General features: G+C 39.7%; 1 protein-coding gene across 1 annotated transcript in view; it reads right to left on the bottom strand.

The window, feature by feature from the left end:
• LOC126204405 (aldo-keto reductase family 1 member B1-like) overlaps positions 1-24,614 on the bottom strand; it is a 74,553-nt gene that overhangs the window by 26,751 nt on the left and 23,188 nt on the right. Inside the window, exons 3-4 of the mRNA XM_049938783.1 lie at positions 15,449-15,565; positions 6,291-6,482 (exon numbers count right to left, since the gene is read on the bottom strand). Of these exons, the coding sequence (XP_049794740.1) occupies positions 6,291-6,482; positions 15,449-15,565 (309 nt within the window). The remainder of the gene's footprint in view (positions 1-6,290; positions 6,483-15,448; positions 15,566-24,614) is intronic.

A 24,614-nucleotide genomic window follows, 5' to 3' on the forward strand; every position in this document is an offset into this window, starting at 1 on the left:
CAACCCATCACATGCAGTCTCCCATCCTTCATCAAAGACACCAACCACTTTCTCGAACGCCTGGAATCCCTACCCAGTCTGTTACCCCCAGAAACTATCCTTGTAACCATTGATGCCACTTCCTTATACACAAATATTCCGCATGTCCAGGGCCTCGCTGCGATGGAGCACTTCCTTTCACGCCGATCACCTGCCACCCTACCTAAGACCTCTTTCCTCATCACCTTAGCAAGCTTCATCCTGACCCACAACTTCTTCACTTTTGAAGGCCAGACATACCAACAATTAAAGGGAACAGCCATGGGTACCAGGATGGCCCCCTCGTACGCCAACCTATTCATGGGTTGCTTAGAGGAAGCCTTCTTGGTTACCCAGGCCTGCCAACCCAAAGTTTGGTACAGATTTATTGATGACATTTTCATGATCTGGACTCACAGTGAAGAAGAACTCCAGAACTTCCTCTCCAACCTCAACTCCTTTGGTTCCATCAGATTCACCTGGTCCTACTCTAAATCCCATGCCACTTTCCTTGACGTTGATCTCCACCTGTCCAACGGCCAGCTTCACACGTCCGTCCACATCAAACCCACCAACAAGCAACAGTACCTCCATTATGACAGCTGCCACCCATTCCACATCAAACGGTCCCTTACCTACAGCCTAGGTCTTCGTGGCAAACGAATCTGCTCCAGTCCGGAATCCTTGAACCATTACACCAACAACCCGAAAACAGCTTTCGCATCCCATAACTACCCTCCCGACCTGGTACAGAAGCAAATAACCAGAGCCACTTCCTCATCTCCTCAAACCCGGAACCTTCCACAGAAGAACCCCAAAAGTGCCCCACTTGTGACAGGATACTTTCCGGGACTGGATCAGATTCTGAATGTGGCTCTCCAGCAGGGATACGACTTCCTCAAATCCTGCCCTGAAATGAGATCCATCCTTCATGAAATCCTCCCCACTCCACCTAGAGTGTCTTTCCACCGTCCACCTAACCTTCGTAACCTCTTAGTTCATCCCTATGAAATCCCCAAACCACCTTCCCTACCCTCTGGCTCCTACCCTTGTAACTGCCCCCGGTGTAAAACCTGTCCCATGCACCCTCCCACCACCACCTACTCCAGTCCTGTAACCCGGAAGGTGTACACGATCAAAGGCAGAGCCACGTGTGAAAGCACCCACGTGATTTACCAACTGACCTGCCTACACTGTGAAGCCTTCTATGTGGGAATGACCAGCAACAAACTGTCCATTCGCATGAATGGACACAGGCAGACAGTGTTTGTTGGTAATGAGGATCACCCTGTGGCTAAACATGCCTTGGTGCACGGCCAGCACATCTTGGCACAGTGTTACACCGTCCGGGTTATCTGGATACTTCCCACTAACACCAACCTGTCAGAACTCCGGAGGTGGGAACTTGCCCTTCAGCATATCCTCTCTTCTTGCTATCCGCCAGGCCTCAATCTCCGCTAATCTCCAATTTCTATTTGCCGCCGCTCGTACCTCACCTGTCTTTAAACATCACCTTTGCCTCTGTACTTCCGCCTCGACTGACATCTCTGCCCAAACTCTTTGCCTTTACAAATGTCTGCTTGTGTCTGTGTATATGCGGATGGATATGTGTGTGTGTGCGAGTGTATACCCGTCCTTTTTTCCCCCTAAGGTAAGTCTTTCCGCTCCCAGGATTGGAATGACTCCTTACCCTCTCCCTTAAAACCCACTTCCTTTCATCTTTCCCTCTCCTTCCCTCTTTCCTGACGAAGCAACCGTTTGTTGCGAAAGCTAGAATTTTGTGTGTATGTTTGTGTTTGTTTGTGTGTCTATCGACCTGCCAGCGCTTTTGTTTGGTAAGTCTCATCACTTTCTTTCTTTTTATATATATATATATATATATATATATATATATATATATATATATATATATATATATATATAAGCAGACATATTTAAATATGTCTGCTTGTGTCTGTATGTGTGGATGGATATGTGTGTGTGTGCGAGTGTATACCTGTCCTTTTTTCCCCCTAAGGTAAGTCTTTCCGCTCCCGGGATTGGAATGACTCCTTACCCTCTCCCTTAAAACCCACATCCTTTCGTCTTTCCCTCTCCTTCCCTCTTTCCTGATGAGGCAACAGTTTGTTGCGAAAGCTTGAATTTTGTGTGTATATTTGTGTTTGTTTGTGTGTCTATCGACCTGCCAGCGCTTTTGTTTGGTAAGTCTCATCATTTTTCTTTTTAGATATATTTTTTCCACGTGGAATGTTTCCCTCTGTTATATATATATATATATATTTAGGGATTGGGAAATTACCCACTTACTATATCCAAAAATTCATCTAATGAGTAGAAGGAGTTGCCATAAAGAAATTCTTTTAATTTACTTTTAAATGCTATATGGCTATCTGTCAGACTTTTGATGCTATTAGGTAAGTGACCAATGACTTTTGTGGCAGCATAATTCACCCCTTTCTGAGCCAAAGTTAGATTTAACCTTGAGTAGTGAAGATCATCCTTTCTCCTAGCGTTGTAGCCATGTACACTGCTATTACTTTTGAATTCGTTCAGATTGTTAATAACAAATTTCATAAGTGAATATATATATATATATATATATATATATATATATATATATATATATATATATATATATATATATATTGTGAGGCTACAGTGAAGATTTCTAGCTCTTTAAATAAGTGTCTGCACGAAGATCTTGGATGAGCTCCAGCAATTATTCTGATTATGCACTTTTGTGCAATGAACACTCTTTTACTCAATGATGAGTTACCCCAGAATAAGATGCCATATGAAAGCAGAGAATGAAAATAGGCGTGGTAATCTAATTTACTCAGATGTATATTGCCAAAATTTGCAATGGCCCTAATAGCATAAGTAGCTGAACTGAAACGTTTCAGCAGATCCTCAGTGTGTTTTTTCCAGTTCAACCCCTCATCAATGCATACACCTAGAAATTTTGAATATTCTACCTTAGCTACCGATTTCTGATTGAAGCCTATATTTATTAATGGTGTCATTCCATTTACTGTGTGGAACTGTATATACTGTGTTTTGTCAAAGTTTAAAGAGAGCCCATTTGCAGAGAATCACTTAATGATTTTCTGAAAAACATCGTTTACAATTTCACCAGTTAATTCTTGTCTGTTGGGTGTGATAGCTATACTTGTATCATTGGCAAAAAGTACCAGCTTTGCATCTTCATGGATATAAAATGGCAAGTCATTAATATATATTAAGAACAGCAGAGGTCCCAAGACTGAATCTTGTGGCACCCCATTCTTGATTGTTCCCCAGTTTGAGAAATCACCAGTTTTTTGCAAATTATGTGAACTGTTTATTCCAACTTTCTGCACTCTTCCAGTTAGGTATGATTTAAACCATTTGAGCACTGTCCCATTCACACCACAGTATTTGAGCTATCAAAATGGGTGACTTCCAGTTACTCAGAGCATTTAATGTTTCATTAGTGAAAGTATATATAGCATTTTCTGTTGAAAAACCCTTCTGGAAACCAAACTGACATTTTGTTAAAACTTTATTTTTACAAAGGTGTGAAGCTACTCTACAGTACATTACTTTTTCAAGAATTTTGGATAAGGCAGTCAGAAGAGAGAGTGGGCGGTAGTTGTTGACATATCCCCTTTTTTATGCAGTGGTTTAACAATGGCATACTTCAGTCTATCTGAGAAAATACCCTGCTTCAGAGAGCTATTACATATGTGGCAAAGAATCCCACTTATTTCTTGGGAACAAACTTTTATTATCCTGCTGGAAATGCCATCAATTCCATGTGAGCTTTTATTCTTGAGAGAGTTTATTATCTTCCTAATTTCAGAAGGTGAGGTGGGTGGAATTTCAATTGTATCAAATGGTGTGGGTAAGGCCTCTTCCATTAACTGCCTTGCTTCTTCTAATGAACATTTAGATCCTATTTTCTCTACAACATTTAAAAAAATGATTATTCAAAATGCTTTCGACTTCCGGCTTGTTGTTTATCAAGTTTCCATTTGCTTTGATGGTGATGCTGTCATCCTGTACTCTTGGTTGCTCTGTCTCCAATAGGAAGTGGTGGGCCTACAACAACCCCTCAGACTTTTTTTGAAAAAAAAAACTGACTCCTTCTTAAAGCAAATGATCCACTAAGGACAGATGTATGAGGCAATCTGTCAATTTTAAAATGTGGAAGGTAGAGGACTAATCATGTATAAAGACCACCAAACACTAGCAGATTCTATCCATAACCCATCAACAGACTCGAGCCCCAGACGCTACAGCCACCTCAATTATACTGCACAATTTGTAACACGTGTAGGCCATCTGAAAGGTGCAGACAACATTGTCATTGATTATCTTTCATGAATCAACACCATTTTCACACAAATCGATTACGATGATTTTGCAGAAGCACAACAGCAGGACAAAGAGCTTCAAGACCTCCTCAATGATAACTATTGATCTCAGAACTGAACACAACCTGACATCAGACACAAGACAGATACTGAGTGATATCACAAAATCAAACTCACCCCTTAGTACTTCAGTTATTTCATAAGATCATTTTTGACCAGCTGCAAAACTTGTCACACCTTGGCATTTGCTCAATGACACAACTTGTTACAAATTGTTTTGTATGGTCGAACATCAAGAATGGTTGCAAGGAGTGGACATGCACATTCATACCATATCAAAAAAGCAAAGTGGAGCAGCACCCACTGGACAGTTTACAATACCAAAAGGACTGCCCCAGCACATGCACCTTGATCTGGTGGGATCCCTCTCTAAATCTAAAGCTATGTCTCCCTCACAGATTTAGTGAGCCATTGCCCTTATCACCAAAATCCATTCCATAGGTACTGATGGTAGAAACAACTCAACTTCCCACACTCTTTACTAGGGTGAAAGAACACATTGCAAGGCTCAAGATACCACCTCAACAACCTCACTACACTCCTTAAGTTTTCATGCATGAGGGAGTCACTGACTGCACTTGTGCCATGCTTTGTGATGATACAATTTGGCTTGCTTTACGGCTTCCTTATACATGTCTATACAAGGTTCTAAAACATGATACACATATGATCAAAATACTCCTGAATGGAAAGCCCAGCACAGCATCTGTATACCATCTGAAACCTGCATGGATGCCTCAGGATGATCCATCCACTGATGGCAGTGTGTCCAGACACTCTGTGGTGGTCACTGATTATGTAGTACAGATCGAGACCAAAGACTTCCAACCTGGAAACCTAAGCATTAAACTGCTTGACAAGTTCCTGGTCATCAAAGGTCAACATCCTGAATGCAACCCTGGAAATGGTTTCATCAGCCAGCACTTCGTGCATTCTTACTAACTGTCCAATGGCGTTGACACAGCAGCCATTGACCAATGACCGTAGCAGTCTGGTCCCTTTAATCCCACAAACCACAGCAGCCATCATTTCATGGCTTCTCCTGATGGTTTCCCCACAGTCACCATTCCCAGAACATCACACCATTCTGACACCATAATGGAGGACCACTAAGATTACCCCCTATGCCTTACCACAATACCCCTGCTAAATAACACGCCACAACAGTCCCACTGTGGTTGGACTCAGCAACCTTCGATATACCTGGAAGATTGCCACCTTAATGCCGTGCAATGAGACCCCACCTCACCACACCCTCAGCACACAAAGCTCAGGCACCATCTCATTTGATACTCGTGGCACATTGACCCAACTGCATAGCACACAGATATCAACTTCATACACCATCACCATATCGTGGCCATCACCTTCCACCAGTGTTCTACACAAGGGTGGGGGAGCCTCTGTCAGAAAACCATATTGTGTAACCCCACTGAGAAATGATCTGGCTTCACAACCAACTATATTTGGTGTAGACTGTCCAGTGACAGTGCACTCTATGGTTTCAAATCAATCAGACATTCCTTCTCACTGTGTATCATTCGAGTGTAATAAAGTATTACCTCCATGTGGTATCATCCCATATATATTCCAAACCATATGGATCTACAATAAGCAAGAGACTGCAACTAAAACATTACTTGTATTTCAAAAATACCCATGATAAGAGTTTTATTGTATTGTATAAGCAAGTTCTGCCTGAGCAGCTGTTTTAAGACTTCATGAGCCATCATACAGCCATCAAGAATTTCTCCTTGGAATAACTACTGCATAATTAAAACAAGGTAAGGAAATAAGAAGACCTGTCTTACTTTCTGCACTAAACAAAAGTTTATTAAAATATTTGTATTTCATTACCTGATTTGTAACTGGCTTGATGGTAGCTGCTTCAAGCAATCTGCTGAGCTGCTTACTGTTGAAGTTGGATACACCAATGCTTTTTGCTAGTCCTAAATTAACACACTCTTCCATTTGTTTCCATGTATCCAGATAGTCAATGTCAGTAGTAATTGCAATACCATTCTCTGAGGGGTAAAAATCATCCCCTTCCTGTTAAGATAATAGAATTTGGTTACTAAAGTTAATATACTACCAAAAAGAGTCATCTGCATCAAAAGTGATTTATGATAAAATTATGATACAGAACTGCTGGCACTACCAAATCACATCCTGAAGTAAGTATTGGCCAGCTAATCTGTTTCATAATTTTATAAAAATAGTCATCTTCGCTTACCAAACTCAAATTATATCACATGGCAATAAATAAAGTCAAAGAACATATAGAATGGAAAGAATTAGTAGTATGGTAAATATTGAAAAAATACTTTTTATTAAGCAGGCAAAAGATGAAACATTCAAGAAAGGGTTATTGTTTTTAGAAAGAATTTAATTAGAGAGAGAAATGATTGGATCAAGATGTACAAATGGGTCAGGGTAAATCTATGGGCATAAAGACAGCTCTTTATTATGTCAATCTTTGTTTGGACTGCTTAGAGGAAACTTCCTATACTGGTGATGCAAGCAGTGTTGTGCCCTTTTCTGACTCTGATACCTTCACAACATTTTCATAACATGAGTCTGAGCTGATAAATTTCCAAGGTTAAAAGTATTGCCTTCCTTTACCCCTGACGCATTATCTAGCCTCTCTGCCATTTCATTTCAGATCTCCCTCTTGTCCTGTGAAGCTGTGGCACTGTTTATCCAAATCCTGAGACCCTCCCCACTTAGGCCCTGGACAGTTCATACTCTTTCCTCCTCTTGTTCAGAACAAATAAGTCATTAACAAAGACTGCCACATTTATCATTTATTGTTTGTGCTGAACTTGTAAACTGTTGGTGGGTTTTTCTATTTCATGTCATTTACTTTCTTTTCTTCTAAGTGAAAAAAGTAGTAGAATTATCTATCTATAAAGGAACATGTAAAGTAATTGTCTCTTACTAAATACACAAAAAATATTGGGTAATAGTCCAGAAATTATACCACAAACAGCAGTGTAAGTAAATAGTCACAAAGTTTCACAAGAAATATAGTAATTTTTAATATTTTAAGAAACATATGATCTGTTCCATAAACATCACAACATATGATCTAATTACACATAGGTAATAAGCAAGCAGTTTTGAAATTTCCAGACAAATTAAAACTATCTTCTGAATTGGAATTCGAGTCATGAACCTTGGCTTTCAGGAGCAATTCTCTTACTGGCTGTGTTGTAAGCAATTCTCAAGACTTCAATTCTGTTAGTACTTCTCTCCTACTTTCCAAGTTTTATTCTAAATTCATTCAAATAATAAGCAGATAAAAATGCCATACACTAATTGAAAGTAAGTCCAAATCAATAGCAAGTATGTGTATGTACACACAGGCTCACATACAATACAGGAAGAAATAAAGAGAGCAGCAGCTAACATCCATTATTAGTCATATTGCCTAAATCAGTTCCTTGGTGCTGGGGTCTCTCAGTATGTGCCCATCATTCTTCTCTTTAATTTCCATTTTGAACAAGCTGTCAGAGTGGTTGTGCAACAATACTTGAATTGAGAAAAATACTTCTGCAGCCAGCTTTGATTTATGTTTTTCTTCCTAACTCACTGAAATTGGTGCCAGAATGGGTACATGTAGACATCAAAATGTTTCTTTACACATTGTTGTACAAATATGCTTATGTTATCTCTCCAATGACCATGCTGCCAGTGATGCATTAAAGACTAAACAATAACTATCCTGTCTTCCCGCTGTTTATTAATTGTATGTGAGCATGAACTCTTTATGTATGGTACCTGTAGAGCTGTAAGGAACTGATTATCCGTTTCCTCTTTAACTAATTAATTGTACCTTCCTTCACTGAAGGATATTTGAAAATTAGCAGCTAATAGGTAATATTTCAACTATGACTCATACACAGACTTCTACAACAAAAAAAATAAAACAGGCTCACATCTTACACATACATGAAAATTTAACACATCATGTGCATATACAGTTCCATTTTGATTCTTTCACGTATAATGATTTCAAAATTCTAAGTTGGTATGCTATCAGTTTGACACTCAACCATTTTTAACAGTATGCAACCATATACATATTAGCTAAATTTCACTAAATGTGAGATGGTCATATGCACTCTGTGCATTCCTCTCCTTCATTGTCTTTTCTCACTTGTGTTTCCTATTAAGATCTCTTCTTATAGATTTTCAGCATCATAAAAACTGCAGTCCATACCTGTTAGTTGGTTCATTTCCTTCCCAGTCCTGCTCCCCCATTAATTTACCAAAAGATACCTTATGTATTGGCAGATGCCAAGCTGAGTGGACATGCCAGCAGCAGTAGGAGCAGCAGCAGTACACAGTAATTTAGTTTAGTTTCTGTCTTTTTTTTCTGCAAAGAACTGAACTATAAATCTTGGTGCATAAATCTTGATGCATACCTTTGTTCAAGGTGGTTTCCTAGTGTAATTTTCCCACCACCAGAAGCTCTATGCCATGCCATTAAGTTTAATTCTTGTGCTGGTACACAGCATGCAGTTTAGATCAGTTCATTCCAGTACGTTTACTTATCTCATGCAGTAGCCTTTGGTAAGCAGAGTTTCTCGTAACAGGTATTGTGGATATATTCACTTCAGTACAGAAATTTATTGCTGTTTAAAGAGCTTTATATCTCAAGATATAGTGAAAAAGCTGCAGAGCAACTTTTAGTGTTTCTTTATTCTCCTTAATATATTTTACATTCATTCCAAACTCAGTAGGGCCATTTGAGACCTTATATCAATTTTTTACACTCTATGATATGGCTAGGGACTGTGCTTGTTGAGACCAGACACAAGGAATATTGGCTGCTGTCTGTAAACAGCTGGAAGCTGTATTGGCTACTGTTGACATGCTTTTGGCTAATGCTCAAAGTTGCAGCAACATCGGGATGCTGGTGATGAGACCTGTGACACCTTTGGTGTCATTGGAATCTCCTGGTTACCTAGGTGTTGCTGCATCTTCTGATGTACATCTGACCAGTCTGTCCTCATTTGAGAGTAGATGGCAGACAGTGATAAGTTCTTAAGTCACTGGCAGAAGGCGAAAGAGAGATCAGATAATGCAGCTGGCTCCTTATGCCTATGCAACAGATATGAGGTGCTACCCAGTGTTGATGATAACTCCAAGCCTGTTGGGCCAGTGGCCAATTTTCCTACCCAGTCTGGACAAGTGCAGAGCTCACTGGGACCTCCAACGTTAGGCGAGTGATGGAGACCCTCACAGAAATAGCAGGTGAGGTAGTAAAGAATGTCAGTGTGCACTTGGTATGTTTAACAGTGGGGTCTCATCTGTGGTGTAGAGGAGGCCTGCCGGTGGCTATCAAGCACATTGAGTGCAGCCGGCTCCATGCAGTCACACGTATTGGCACAAATGGTGCCTACCGCTTGGGTTCTGAGGGCATCCTTGGCTCCTTTCAACATATGGCTGATTTGGAGAAGGCAACTAGCATCACATGTAGGGTAGAGGCTAAGCAGTCTATTTGTAACATCACACCCAGAGTTGATCACAGACCTCTGGTTAGGAGCAGAGTGGAACGTCAAAACTAGAGGCTCAGACAACTCTGCAACATTATCAGATGCGAATTTTTCAACCTCCACTATTAGGTGCAGAATTCTAGGGTTCCCCTTAATAGATCAGGTGTGCACTACACGCAGGAAGCAGCTACTAGGGTAGTGGAGCACATGTGACGTGCTTATGGGGCTTTTTTATGTTAGAGGAACCCACCCTTGGGATTAAAGATAATTGGTCTGATAAATTAGCCACAGTGTCCACAGAGAATATTCATCATCACAGATCAGAGATAGAAAAGGTTGATATGATTTTAGTAAACTGCTGAAGCATCCAAGGAAAGGTCCCAGAATTGGCATCACTTACTGAAGTCTATAATGCACAGATAGTGTTAGGAACAGAAAGTTTCTTGAGACAGGATGTTAATAACAGTGAAATCCTAAGTTCAGATTGGAATATTTATCGTAAGGATAGGGTAGTCACCAGGGGTCACGGCATGTTTATTGCAATAAAGAATTCGATAAAATCTAGCGAGGTTATCATGGATTTCGTTTGTGAATTAATCTGGGTGAAGTTGAGTATCAAAGATCAGTCAAAAATGGTAATCAGATGCTTTTATAGACCACCTCGGTCAGGAGCTCTAGTGGTAGAGCACTTCAGACAGAACTTGCAGAGTATTGTTAACAATTTTCCTGATCATGCCATTGTAATAAGGGGTGACTTCAACTTGCCAGGTATAGATTGGAAGAGCCATGCTATCAAAACTGGTGCAAGAAACAGGGATTCATGTGATATTTTTCTGGATTTGTTGTCCAATAATTACTTTGAGCTTATAGTTAGAGAACCAGCTCGTAAAGGTGACATCTTAAACCTCCTGGCAACATAAAAAGCTAAACTTATCCAATCGTTTAACGTAGCGGAAGATATCAGTGATTATAAGGGTGTGATAGCATCCATGACAATGCATCTTACAAAGAATGTTAAGATAGGTAGGAAGATATTTTTGCCTAGTAAGGGTGACAGGATACAAATTTCAAAGTATCTGAGCAGTCAGCATCAAATATTTGTTGATGAAGACAAATATGTGAAGAACAAACTGATGTAAAAGACACACCATGGTTTCATAGCCATGTTAGAAAACTGCTACATAAATGAAGAAAACTTTATCTCAGAGTCAAGAGAACAAAAATCTCACTGACAAACAAGAACTGAATGAAGTGAAAATGAGTGTAAGGAGAGCAATGAGAGAAGTGTTCAGTGACTTTGAAAGTAAAACTTTGTCAACCAATCTAAGTAAAGACCGTAAGAGGTCTTGGTCTTATGTAAAATCAGTGTTGTTGTTGTTGTGGTCTTCAGTCCAGAGACTGGTTTGATGCAGCTCTCTGTGCTACTCTATCCTGTGCAAGCTTCTTCATCTCCCAGTAACTACTGCAACCTACATCCTTCTGAATCTGCTTAGTGTATTCATCTCTTCGTCTCCCTCTATGATTTTTACCCTCCACGCTGCCCTCCAATACTAAACTGGTGATCCCTTGATGCCTCAGGTCATGTCCTACCAACCAGTCCCTCCTTTTAGTCAAGTTGTGCCACAATTACCTCTTCTTCTCAATTATCTTCAGTACCTCCTCATTACTTACGTGATCTACCCATCTACTGCATTCATCTGTAGCACCAGATTTAGAAAGCTTCTATTCTCTTCATGTCTAAACTATTTATTATCCATGTCTCATTTCCATACATGGCTACACTCCATACAAATACTTACATAAATGATTTCCTGACACTTAAATCTATACTCGATGTTAACAAATTTCTCTTATTCAGAAATGCTTTCCTTGCCGTACCCAGTCTACATTTTATATCCTCTCTGCTTCGACCATCATCAGTTATTTTGCTCCCCAAATAGCAAAACTCATCTACTACTTTAAGTGTCTCATTTCCTAATCTAATCCCCTCAACATCACCTGACTCCATTCCACTACATTCCATTATCCTCATTTTGGTTTTGTTGATGTTCATCTTATGTCCTCCTTTCAAGACACTGTCCATTCTGTTCAACTGCTCTTCCAAGTCCTTTGCTGTCTCTGATAGAATTACAATATCATTGGCAAACCTCAAAGTTTTTATTTCTTCTCCATGGATTTTAATTCCTGCTCCAAATTGTTCTTTTGTTTCCTTTACTGCTTGCTTAGTATATGGATTGAATAACATTGGGGCTAGGCTACAACCCTGTCTCACTCCCTTCTCAACCGTTGCTTCCCTTTCATGCCCCTCTACTTTTATAACTGCCATCTGGTTTCTGTATAAATTGTAAATAGCCTTTCTCTCCCTGTATTTTATTCCTGCCACCTAGGTTGCTTGCGGAGTATGACATAGATGTAGATTTAGATATTTATTCATTCATAAAACATTACCAAGAGAGCAAAAATCATTACAGATCTTGCTCTCTACTCCCTACAGGAATTGTAATGACTTTATCCAATACTAAGATGTGGAGTATATTTATAGTCAGAAGAACTAATCAATGCTAACTTTGATTTGAAAGAGGAGTGGAGCAAGAACTTATGAGGGATCATTTCAAGAAAGAATGGAAATGTTGAAGACCCGGTGGTGAATCTCTTGTGTTTCATTGTCATGAGGTAGATCAGAGTCCAGTTTAAATGCATCCAAATAGAGTATGAACTAACAAAGGCCAAAATTCTTTGTGTGTCTATAGTGGTGAACAAACCACCACTGACAAGACTGAATATAGCTATAGACAGCTGGTGCTTCATGGAAACAGCTACAGTCTTTACACTAGTATTTTATGGTACTAAAGTTCCAACAAATACCATCATCTGACATTTTTATACCTCTACGATACAAAATTTATCGTAAATGATGCATTGGATCAAAGGTAACTCCTTAACTGATAAATTTATAATTTTAGCAACAACTATATTGCACTGTGGAACAACATTATGTTCATTGTTTGAACAGCTGTCTATTTCTAAGCAATCTGCACACTGCTAAGGTTTGGAAGTAACACAGCTTGGGTGAAGTGTTCACGTCATACAACCCACTAACATTCATCGCTGGCTGGGATAATAAACTTCCTGATCTTCCTGCACAGAATTTGAAACAGATCTGAAATTACTGTCAGTAATTATGATGTACCATTATCTCAGGAATCAGTACTTTGCCCACTTTTGTTCAGACTCTTTCAAAACAATATTGAAGGTAGTCAGGAGGAACAAAAATACTCTATGCTGTTGATCTGACATCAGTAACTGCAGAAAAAAAAATCATAAAAACCTGAAATAGCAGATTTATTTCAACTAATAATATAGTGTACTGGTTCATAAAAACTTAGTTACCAATAAAACTAAAACAGAAGCAAGTCCATTGTCATCACTAAGACAGAAAAGGATAAGCCCATAGATATATCTATGGATGATAAAAGACCGGAAAAATTCATCTTTGTAAAATTTTTGGGAATTATATTAGGCATTAAGCTTCAAGTGGGACAACGTACAGAAATGTCTGCTGTAAATTAAGCACTGTTTATTATGAAACAGTTTTCACATTATGCCAATGAGAACTTTCTGTGTACTCTAGCAATACAAAAATAATTTATTTATTGCAAAAAAAAGGCATTAGGATTATTCTGAATAAAAAACAAAGAAACTAATGCAAAAAATCTTACAAAACCTACAAATATTCTCATTTCCATCTATTTACATAAATAGAACAATAGTTCCCTCAATAAAATGCAATATATCACTAAAAGCCCTTTCATATGACACAGGAAATAAAGACTAGCTGAGACATATACCACTCAGACAGAGCTGTTGAAGGAGTCATCCATAATCTATTGTACAACTTGTAAAGGTCTGCCAAAGAATCTGTGGAACAGTGAGAGAAAAGATATTCTAGAAACTTCTTAATGATTATGTGGTGATAGAGAAATTTACAGCATAGAGAGATATATGGCGATGAGCCAAAATATTATGATATTGCCTGCTATGAGGTTAAATGCCACCTGGTAATACATTAAGGAACATATGTAAGTGGAGCAGAGACAAATGGAGGACAATCCTAGCAATAATACAGTTGTAAATGGGGGAAATTCACTGATGTATGCAATTTTGACAAAGGGCAGATTACTATAGCTCAGCACCTGAGAAGAATCATCTCAACTGGTCAGAAGCCCTGTGCTCCTGTCATGATCACCCATGGAAAGGTGTTGAAGAACAATGAAACTAAGAATAGGCAATATGGTGTTGGACATCTTCATCTCATCACAAAATGTGGAGATTGGTTGTTAAAGCAGGCAATAATCCGTGGAAGATTTATGATCGAATATGATGCTGGTGGATACACAAGTGATGTGGTGCACACCATTCAGTGCATATTGTCGAACATGGGGCTCCACAGCATACGAGCCCTATGTATTCCCATGTTGACCCAGTGACATCATCAATTATGACTGCAGTGCACACACAGTCATCAAGATTGGACTGTGGATCAATGGTACGCTGTTGCTTGCTTGGATGAATCTTGTTTCCTGTTACATCAGCTCATTGGTTGTACCTAGAGATGCTGTCATCCAGGTGAATGGCTAGTGGAGACATGTATATCACCATGGTTGCAGGTCAGAAGGGTGGTATTAATCAAAGACAGCCTGGTAGCTCTGGACTACATATCTCTGGACTACATGATCATTGTTACAGATCACCTGCATCCCTTCATTCTGTATGTCTTCCCCAATGGTGAAGGATAACTAGCTGTTTAACAAGGCCAGAATTATGCTACAATGTTTTGAAGAGCATGCTACAGAAATCACTTTTATGTCTTGGCCACTAAATATGCATCACCTGAAGCCAATAGAACACATCTGTGACACTACCAGGATTCAGCCTTGTGCACACAAATCACCAGTCCATAATTTATTGTAATTATGTGACCTGCACATAGACATCTGGTGCAATGTAACCCTAGAAACATACTAAGGACATTTTGAAATCTTGCCATGCATAATCACTACTGTAATGCATTCTCAGTCTGTGGGTCTTAAGTTACATTTTGGTTTTAGATCCCATGTTGGTTACTATAGATAAACTAATTTTATATTCTCAGTCTATGGTTCTTAAGTTACATTTTGGTTTTAAATCCCATGCTGGTTGCTGTAGATAAACTAATTTTTTGAGATAGGTAATTAGCAGCTTACATTAGGAGATGAACACTGGTACTGAATAGATTGCTGATATTTTAAAGTAAGCAGATCCTTAAAAAATAGCTTTCATTTTGTATTATCTTTTTACAAATGTGCCTGTTATTTCTAAAGCAAACTTTTACTTCATAGTTGCTGATATTTAGAATGACACATGGCTATGCTTTATGAGAACTCCTAGGAATTAATTTAAATTAAAAATGATCTGCTAAGATAATCATAGCTTCCATTTATTTATTATGTATTGTTGTTTTATTTATCAACTCACCTTGTATGAAAATGGCCAGTGTACAAGATAAAGATCAACATAATCTAGCTTAAGATCTGCTAATGTCTTCTTACAGGTTGGCACAACCAAGTCTGGTCTATGACAGGTGTTCCACAACTGAAACAACAATTTCATTTTATATAAATTTCTGTCTGCTGTAATTCACTCAGATTGCAAAATCTTAAACATGGCTGCAAAACAACATCTGTGTAAATCTGAAGAGGTTGAAAAATCAGCCAACCAGTTGCAAAACAAAAGTTTATTAGCCCTTGGCCTAAGTTTTGGCATTTCTAAAAATATCTTCTTCAGGAGGAGTGCTGTAACAAGATCCATTCCTTTTGAAGAAGATATTTTTTGAAATATCGAAACCTAGGTCAATGGCTAATAAACCTTTGGTTTGCAATTAGTTGGCTGATTTTTCAACCTCTTCACTTAGATTGTATTACTGCACTGCATAAAAAAAGAGTTTACCCATTAAATAATTTAGACATACTTGTACAATATCTTTTTAAAACACTATGGTATACATACAGGGTGACACATATTGAACTACATGAAATAAAATTGTCATAACGTCTGAAGCGTTTGTGTTAGGACGTTCAAACTGCACAGTTGGCTGCAGGTCGCAATGAGAATTATGTGCATGCAGACACGTCTTCTTGTTGTCGGCCATTTGCATTTGGACAGATTTGCCAATAAGCAAAATTGGAGCATTTGGGGGACTGAGAATCCGCATTTCACTATTAAGAAGTCTCTTCACCCTCAGTGGTTGACTGTGTGGTGTTCAGTGTCCAGTCATGGAATTATCAGTGTGATATTCCTTGATGGTACGGTGACTACCAAACAGTACGTGAAGGTTTTGGAAGATGATTTCATCCCCATTACACAAAGTGACCTTGATTTTGACAAGATATGGCTCATACAAGACGGAACTCTGAAGCTCGACCCCATTGAAGCAGGAGAGTGTCTGATGTCCTGGAGGAGCTCTCTGGGGACCGCATTCTGGCTCTGGGGTACCCAGAGGCCACTGGCCTGGGCCTTGATTGGCTGCATATTCTCCATATGCGAACACATGCGACTCCTTTTTGTGCAGCTGTATTCAAGATAAGGTGTACAGCAATCACCTCAAAACCATTAATTAGCTGAAAACAGCCATTCAGGAGGTAATTGACAGCATCAGTGTTCTGACACTTCAGTGGGTCATGCAGAATTTTGCTATTCATCTGCGCCACATCATCACCAATGATGACAGGCATATCGAACATGTCATAACCTAAATCCAAATATTTGTAGTGATGTTTACATATTGAATAATTCCTGCATTGTTACAAGCAACAAAAGCTACAGTTAGCCATCCGTTACCCAAACTGGAGGAAGAAGAAACTTTCATTAAAGTGAAATTTAACTTCGCACCACAAAATAAGGTAGGTCCATGAATAAGAACAAATTGAGTAGTTTTACCAACTCCTCTTACTTCGTTCTTTTTACCCTTCGCAGAAGATGTCGAAGCACCAAGAGTGCCGTCCACATTGACAAGTGACCAGCATTCGCCGACTCGTTCCACATCATTACGAAATATCGTATCCATGATCCATGGAACTTGTATTAATCTAATCTAATCTAATCTAATCTAATCTAGTGTGTGGATGCCATAGTTTGCAACTAATTTACATTTTTTTCATATAGTTCAATAATTGCCACCCTGTATCTAACAAGCAATCTATCAAAATAAATGTAGCGTATGAATAGTATTACTACAGACGTTCTGGCTCACGCCTCAGCTTTAGTTTGGATCTGGAGTTCCTAGCTTCGAGACCTGTTGAGGGCATTTTTGCCTTAGCCTCATCAGTGCCTTTGAAAATGACATTGAATGTGACATCTCAGTCTTGAACCAACCCAGTTTTATAGCTTACATTATTTGCAGTTACCAGTACATATAGGCAGTAACCATATTAGTGCTTTTATAAACTAATCCAAAGAATTATATCATGCTTGATAATTTTCTCTCAAACCATATAATGCCTCAAATTACTTACAAACTCTACTTGTTCCATCTTTGTATCTTGGAAAACGCCTCACATAAATGTCTGTGAAAACTTTACCATTTATTAATGCAGTCTGTACATCCATCTGTTCTACAGTTAAATACTTTGGCAACAGTATAATTGCAAAAGTTCCAATGTTTGCATCATAGCAACTGGTGAACAAATATCCATTACTTTAGTGTTGAAATTCGTTTTTTTACTTATGTATTTTTATTGTTCATACTCTTTTAATTGATTTTAGTAATAAAATACATTGTTTTTTGCATTATCCAAACAACAAATGGATTCTAAATCTTTTTAATATTAAAGTTAAGTGTTATTTTCAAAGTACCAATTTCTCAGGTAGATTTACATCCTAAGTCATTTTGCCGTACGTGGATGGACAAAAGAAAATTGAAATTGTTCAATTACATCACCTGACAAAAAAAGTGAAGCAGCCAGAACACATGGTTGGATTCAATGTAACTCCATTCACATACACACCATCAATGGGTATGTAAATTCTCTGTCACAGATAGAAAGACAATAGAGTGCATTAGCATTTTTCATGTTTAGTGTTGTTCCTGGTCTGTTAGGATATGTAAGGGGCACAAATGGTGTCAGACGTTGCGTGTTCACTATGAAGGACATGGAGATGCAATGCATTCATGTGAGACAGTGATATTAAGATCTGACATCATATGAAAAGAAGCCTCATTATATGTATCCATTTGGCCAACTGGTTGAATCATGCACCCTCTACATTTGCTGAGCATTCAGATATGACAGTGATCCAGTGTTGGACAGCATGGGAATATGATACCAGGGATACTTTTCATCAATGTTTCATTCAATTACATCTGAGTGTCACAAGGGAGGATTACCATACTGTATACTACGCAATCCCTTCACATCTGTGCCTGTCATATGACAACAAATAAATGATTCCCTGCATTATTCTGTGACATCTGCACCACTGTCAGCAGCCAGACTAGAGATTTACCGCTCCATATGTGGACTGATTTCACAACACAAATGGCATGTATTGTTACCATGACCAGGAGGTATGGAATGCTGATGAATGGCATCACATTGTGTTCAGCAATGAATCTTGGTTCTGCAGCACCCCAGATCACCATTGTTCCTGAGTATATCAGCAACCTGGGAAGATGTCCTGTTATTCCTATGTTTAGGAGAGGCACAGTGGTTTTATCCATTTGGAGTCATAGCGTGTGGAGTCATCGGCTATCGCTTCAAGTGAGAGCTAGTACTGACTGAGAGAACTCTGAGAGCACATTTGTATACCACAGACATCCTGCTTCCTCAAGTGTTATGTTTCATGTGACAGCATTGTCATGCCATGTTTCACAGACAATGCTCATCTACATATCATGTGTGTCTATGAACTGTCTGCATGAAAATCAGGTACACCCTTGGTCAGCAAGATTGCCAGATCTATGTTCAATAGAAAATGTGAGGGACCAGCTTCGATGTCAACTCCATCCCAGTGCCAGTATCCAGGGTATCAAGGAGCAGTTACCACTTTAAAAATAAAAAAATTAAAAAAAAGACATGCCACAAAAGAATTATCTGAAAGGAATTGAAGTCAGTAGATGTGATGTACATGTACAGATGAAAAAGGATCACAGTTTCAGAAAAGTCAAATGATTTATTCAAGAGAAAGAGCGTCACAAATTGAGCAAGTCAATAACGCATTGTTTCACTTCTGGTCCTTATGCAGCTATCAATAGAGTTGTTGAATGTCCTGAAGGATATGTGCCAAATTCTCTCTAACTGGCATGCTAGGTTGTCAAAATCCCAAGATGATCAGAGGACATTTCTCAGAATGCTCCAGACATTTTCAGTTGGGAAGATATCCAGCAACCTTTCTGGCCAAGGCTGTGTTTGGCAAGCATGAAGACATGCAGTAGAAATTCTTGCCATGAGTGAGCAGACGTTATCTTGCTGAAATGAAAGTCCAGGATGGCTGGACATAGAGGGCAACATAACATGGTGTAGGATATCAACATACTGCTGTGTTCTAAAGGTGTCATGGATGAAAACCATAAGGGCCCTGCTATGAAAAGAAATTGCACCTGAGACCATTACTCCTGGTTGTCGGACTATATGGTGAGTGACGTTATCCCACCTTCGTTCGGGGCATCTCCAAACACGACTTCCATGGTCATTGGGGCTCAATTCAAAGTGGGACACATCACTGAAGGCAGTCCTATGCCTCCAGCCATTTAGATTCCAGGCGAAAGACATGACTGGAGATGCCTTGGACAGTGGTGGGATACCAGCCCGATTGTCGCCGCCATATGACCTGACAACCAGGAATAATGGTATAAGGTGCCATTTCTTTTCACAGCAGGACTCTTTTGGTTGTCATCTGTGGCACCCATTCAGCACAGCACTACATCAACAACACCTACGCCATGTTTTGTAGCTCTCCATGACAAGCCACCTTGGGCTTTCATTTCGCAAGATAATGCTCAGCTACACACTGCATCCAGGACAGATGGGGTGCAACATCATACTAATAAGTGGGCTCCTACTGCCAAGTTCTTTGGCAATTTGACTGGATTTTGTAATCACAGAAATAACGTCACATACACTCTCAACTTGTGAAGGTTCATTTCGTTTCTTTTCTGGGTGCTTCTCTTTTCGTGTCAGGCAGAGTATTGTTTCCTATTCTATTTTGGTTTACAAGTATTACGCAAAGAGTAATGATGTGTTTATCTATATCTATACTCCTCAAGTCACCTTGCGGTGGGTGGTGGAGGGTTCTTTGTGTATCATGGTCACTTGCCCCCTTTGCCCTTCCAGCCAGGAATGGTTCGCAGGAAGAAAGAATTTTGGTAAGCCCCTGTGTGAGCTCAATTCTTTTTACTTCTACCGTCATAGTCTTTTCATGAAATGTATCACTCGATTCTTCTATGAACTAAACTCTCGTAAATTTAACTCTAAACCACATATTATGCACAGTGCTTCTCCTGTAGCGTCTAGCACTGCAGTTGGAAGAGCATCTCTTTGACGTTGTTGCACTTACTAAATGAACGTGTGATGAAACGTGCTGCTCCTCTTTGAATCTTCTTTATTTTTATGTCATATCTGCCTGGTACAGATCTCAAACTGCCAAGAAATATTGAAGTTTTCGTGGAATGAGGGTTTTGTAAGCCATCCCCTTCACGGATGGACTACACTTCCTGAGGGTTCTTCTGATGTTAACTCACTCCAACATATACCTTACTTGTGATCAGTTTCATAATAATAATAATAATAACAATAATTTACGTGGCTGTTCCATTTCAAATCACTCCATACACATAGATGTGAATGATTTCAGTGATTGTCCTGCAATCTCCATTTATCTGCAATACGCTGCACTTGTTTACGCTGAGGTCCACTGCCAATCCCTGCACCAAGCCTAGATCCTCTGCAGATGCCTTGCAGTTGGCTAAAATTTTCTGGTGTTGCAACTTCTCCGTGTGCAACAGCAGCATATGCAAAAAGTCTCATAGAACCTCAGATGCTGTCTACTAGCTCGTTACATATATTGTGAAAAGTGATGATCTTATAACAGTCCCTTGTGGTACTTAAATGTGTGAAGAGTTCTCTCCATTAAATCTTCATCCAGTCACAAAGTTAGTCTGATACTGCATACCCTCGTATTTTATTCATTAGGTAAGGGTGAGAAATAGTATCACACATCTTCAGGATGACAAGGTTCAAATGGCTCTGAGCACTATGTGACTTAACTTCTGAGGTCATCAGTCCCCTAGAACTTACAACTAATTAAACCTAACTAACCTAAGGACATCACACACATCCATGCCCGAGGCAGGATTTGAACCTGCGACCGTAGCGGTCGCTCGGCTCCAGACTGTAGCGCCTAGAACCGCACGGCCACTCCAGCCGGCTGGACGACAAGGAATACGACACTACCTTTGTGCCATTATTTAGTGCCTCCTTGGCCTCGTGAACGAACAAAGGACGAGGTGGGCTTCACACGATCGTTGATTGCGGAGTCCATATTGATTGCTAAATAGTACATTTTGAGTCTCCAGAAATGCCATAATACGTGATCACAAAACCTATTCCAAAACTCTACAACAGACTGATGTCAGAGATATAGGCCTTTAATACTGTGCGCCCGTTCCACAACCCTTCTTGAAAAGGGGAATGATTTGTTCATTTTTCCAACCACTGGGAATGCTTCGCTCCTCCAGCGACCTGCGGTACACTGCTGGAGAAGCAAGTTCTCTCGCATACTCTATGTAGAATCGTCCAGTCGTCTTTCATTTGATGAGCGATTTCACTTTATTGTGCATCTTGCGGTCACTTATTTAGACACCTACCACTCTGATGTTCATGTTACGATTTATAGGAGGAACCTTGGTACGTTCTTCCTCAGTGAAACAGTTTTGGAAAAAGGACTTTAACAGTCTGAACTTCTCTCTATCATCTTCCATTTCGATTTTTGATGCCATTATGGTCACAGAGTGTCTGGACAGATGGCTTTGGCTGGTTTGCTGAATTAACATAATATCAAAACTTTTTAACATTTTGAGTAAGATCGGTAGGTAGAATTTTACTTTCAAAATGGATGAACGCATCACGCATGGCTCTCCTTACGGTAATTTTGGTTCCGTTCAGTTCAGTTTTTATCTGTCTATGAAGCTTTGGCTACTTTTACATCTGCAGTCTATGAAGCTTTGGCATCGTTTACATCTGCAGTGAAGCTCTCTTTGCAGGCTTTCTAACACAGTTGTCGAACCACGGCGCTACCGCCCCTCCCCCGGCAACGCAAAACCATATTGCACCTCTTGGTTGGGAGCGCCTACACCATCCGCCTTACAGTCAGGATCTCGCACCAAGTGACTTCCCATGTGTTTCCTGCTTTGAAGAAGACTCTCGGCAGAAGGCGCTTTGGCAGCAGTGCTGACGTCAAACAAGCCGTTCAATGCTTCTTCCGTATGCAACGCCCTGATTTTTTCCTCGAAGGCTTTTTGAATGTACTTGAAAATTATGTACAAAAATAAAGATATATCTTAATGTCTCAGTATCTTTTTTTTTCCTCCCACGTACATCGACCTTATGATCACTGGATCCCCGTTCTACGTTCGCTGAGTCGGAAATTTCGGGCCTAGCTGGACTGCTGGTAGCATTTTGGAAGTCTTGACTGATTCCTTCAGATGATTTCAGGGCGTTATTAATATTATTTTCCTAGCACTCTCCACAATGTTCGATCGTTCCTGTCCGTCATAAGAGGAGGCCTTGCCTAGTCTTGGTGCAGCTGCGGTTGTTCCTTCGAGTTCCCACTTCACAATCACATCACCAATAGGCGATTTGGGCACTTCTAGAAGGATTGAAAAGTCCCTGATGTATTTTTTACTCAGCTGGCATCTAATGGCTAGTTCACGTTCGAGATAACTGCGCTCTCCTAACCGATCCAGTCTGATGTTACTGCATCTCTGCTGACAACAGATTTGCTAGGTCAAATAAGTAATAGATACAAAACCATTCTTAGTATATAAGAGGAGGCCTTGCCTAGTCTTGGTGCAGCTGCGGTTGTTCCTTCGAGTTCCCACTTCACAATCACATCACCAATAGGCGATTTGGGCACTTCTAAAAGGATTGAAAAGTCCCTGATGTATTTTTTACTCAGCTGGCATCTAATGGCTAGTTCACGTTCGAGATAACTGCGCTCTCCTAACCGATCCAGTCTGATGTTACTGCATCTCTGCTGACAACAGATTTGCTAGGTCAAATAAGTAATAGATACAAAACCATTCTTAGTATCTGTTCGCAACACACACAGATTAGCCAAGTGAAAGAGACTGGCAACTGACAACTTCTCTACTGTGCTTACTTTTATATCAGCAGATCAGCACTCGTGACGTCTAGTCGTCAGTCCCGCATTACATAGGGGTGTCCGGATACTTTTAATAAAATAGTGTATAGCGCTGCCGATCAAGTATAGTGTACGCAGAGTTGCCAGTCTCTTTCACCTGGCTCATGGTTTGCAACTTTTCGTGCATTTTGCAACCAACCTGATTCGTTTTGGTGGAACAACTCCACTAAATCTGTGTAATCTGTGTGTGTTGCGAACAGAAACTAAGAATTGTTTTGTATCTATGCCTTACTTGACATAACAAATCTGTAGTTCCAATTTTTATTGATGTTCTGTTAAATTTTGTTGACATTACTTACGAATTTAAGGGTGTAGAGGCTTAACTCAAGAGGAGTAAGATAAATACTGCCTATACGAAAATTAAAGAGACCTTTGGAGAAAAGAGAACCAGTTGTATGAATATCAAGAGCTCAGATGGAAACCCAGTTATAAGCAAAGAAGGGAAAGCTGAAAGATGGAAGGAGTATATAGAGGGTCTATACAGGGGCGATGTTCTTGAGGACAATATTATGGAAATGGAAGAGAATGTAGATGAAGGTGAAATAGGAGATATGATACAGCGTGAAGAGTTTGACAGAGCACTGAAAGACCTAAGTCGAAACAAGGCTCCGGAAGTAGACAACATTTCATTAGAACTACTGACAGCCCTGGGAGAGCCAGTCCTGACAAACCTCTACCATCTGGTGAGCAAGATGAATGAGACAGACGAAATTCCCTCAGACTTCAAGAAGAATATAATAATTCCTATCCATAAGAAAGCAGGTGTTGACAGATGTGAAAATTACCGATCTATCAGTTTAATAAGTCACAGCTGCATAATACTAACGCGAATTCTTTACAGACGAATGGAAAAACTGGTACAAGCATACCTCGGGGATGATCAGTTTGGATTCCGTAGAAATGTTGGAACACGTGAGGGAATACTGACCCTACGACTAATCTTAGAAGAAAGATTAAGGAAAGGCAAACCTACGTTTCTAGCATTTGTAGACTTAGAGAAAGCTTTTGACAATGTTGATTGGAATACTCTCTTTCAAATTCTGAAGGTGGCAGGGGTAAAATACATGGATCGAAAGGCTATTTACAATTTGTACAGAAAGCAGATGGCAGTTAAAAGAGTCGAGGGACATTAAAGGGAAGCAGTGGTTGGAAAGGGAGTGAGACAGGGTTGTAGCCTCTCCCCGATGCTATTCAATCTGTATATTGAGCAAGCAGTAAAGGAAAC

This window comes from Schistocerca nitens, chromosome 9 (genome assembly GCF_023898315.1).
Source record: "Schistocerca nitens isolate TAMUIC-IGC-003100 chromosome 9, iqSchNite1.1, whole genome shotgun sequence".
Classification (NCBI taxonomy): Eukaryota; Metazoa; Arthropoda; class Insecta; order Orthoptera; family Acrididae; genus Schistocerca; species Schistocerca nitens.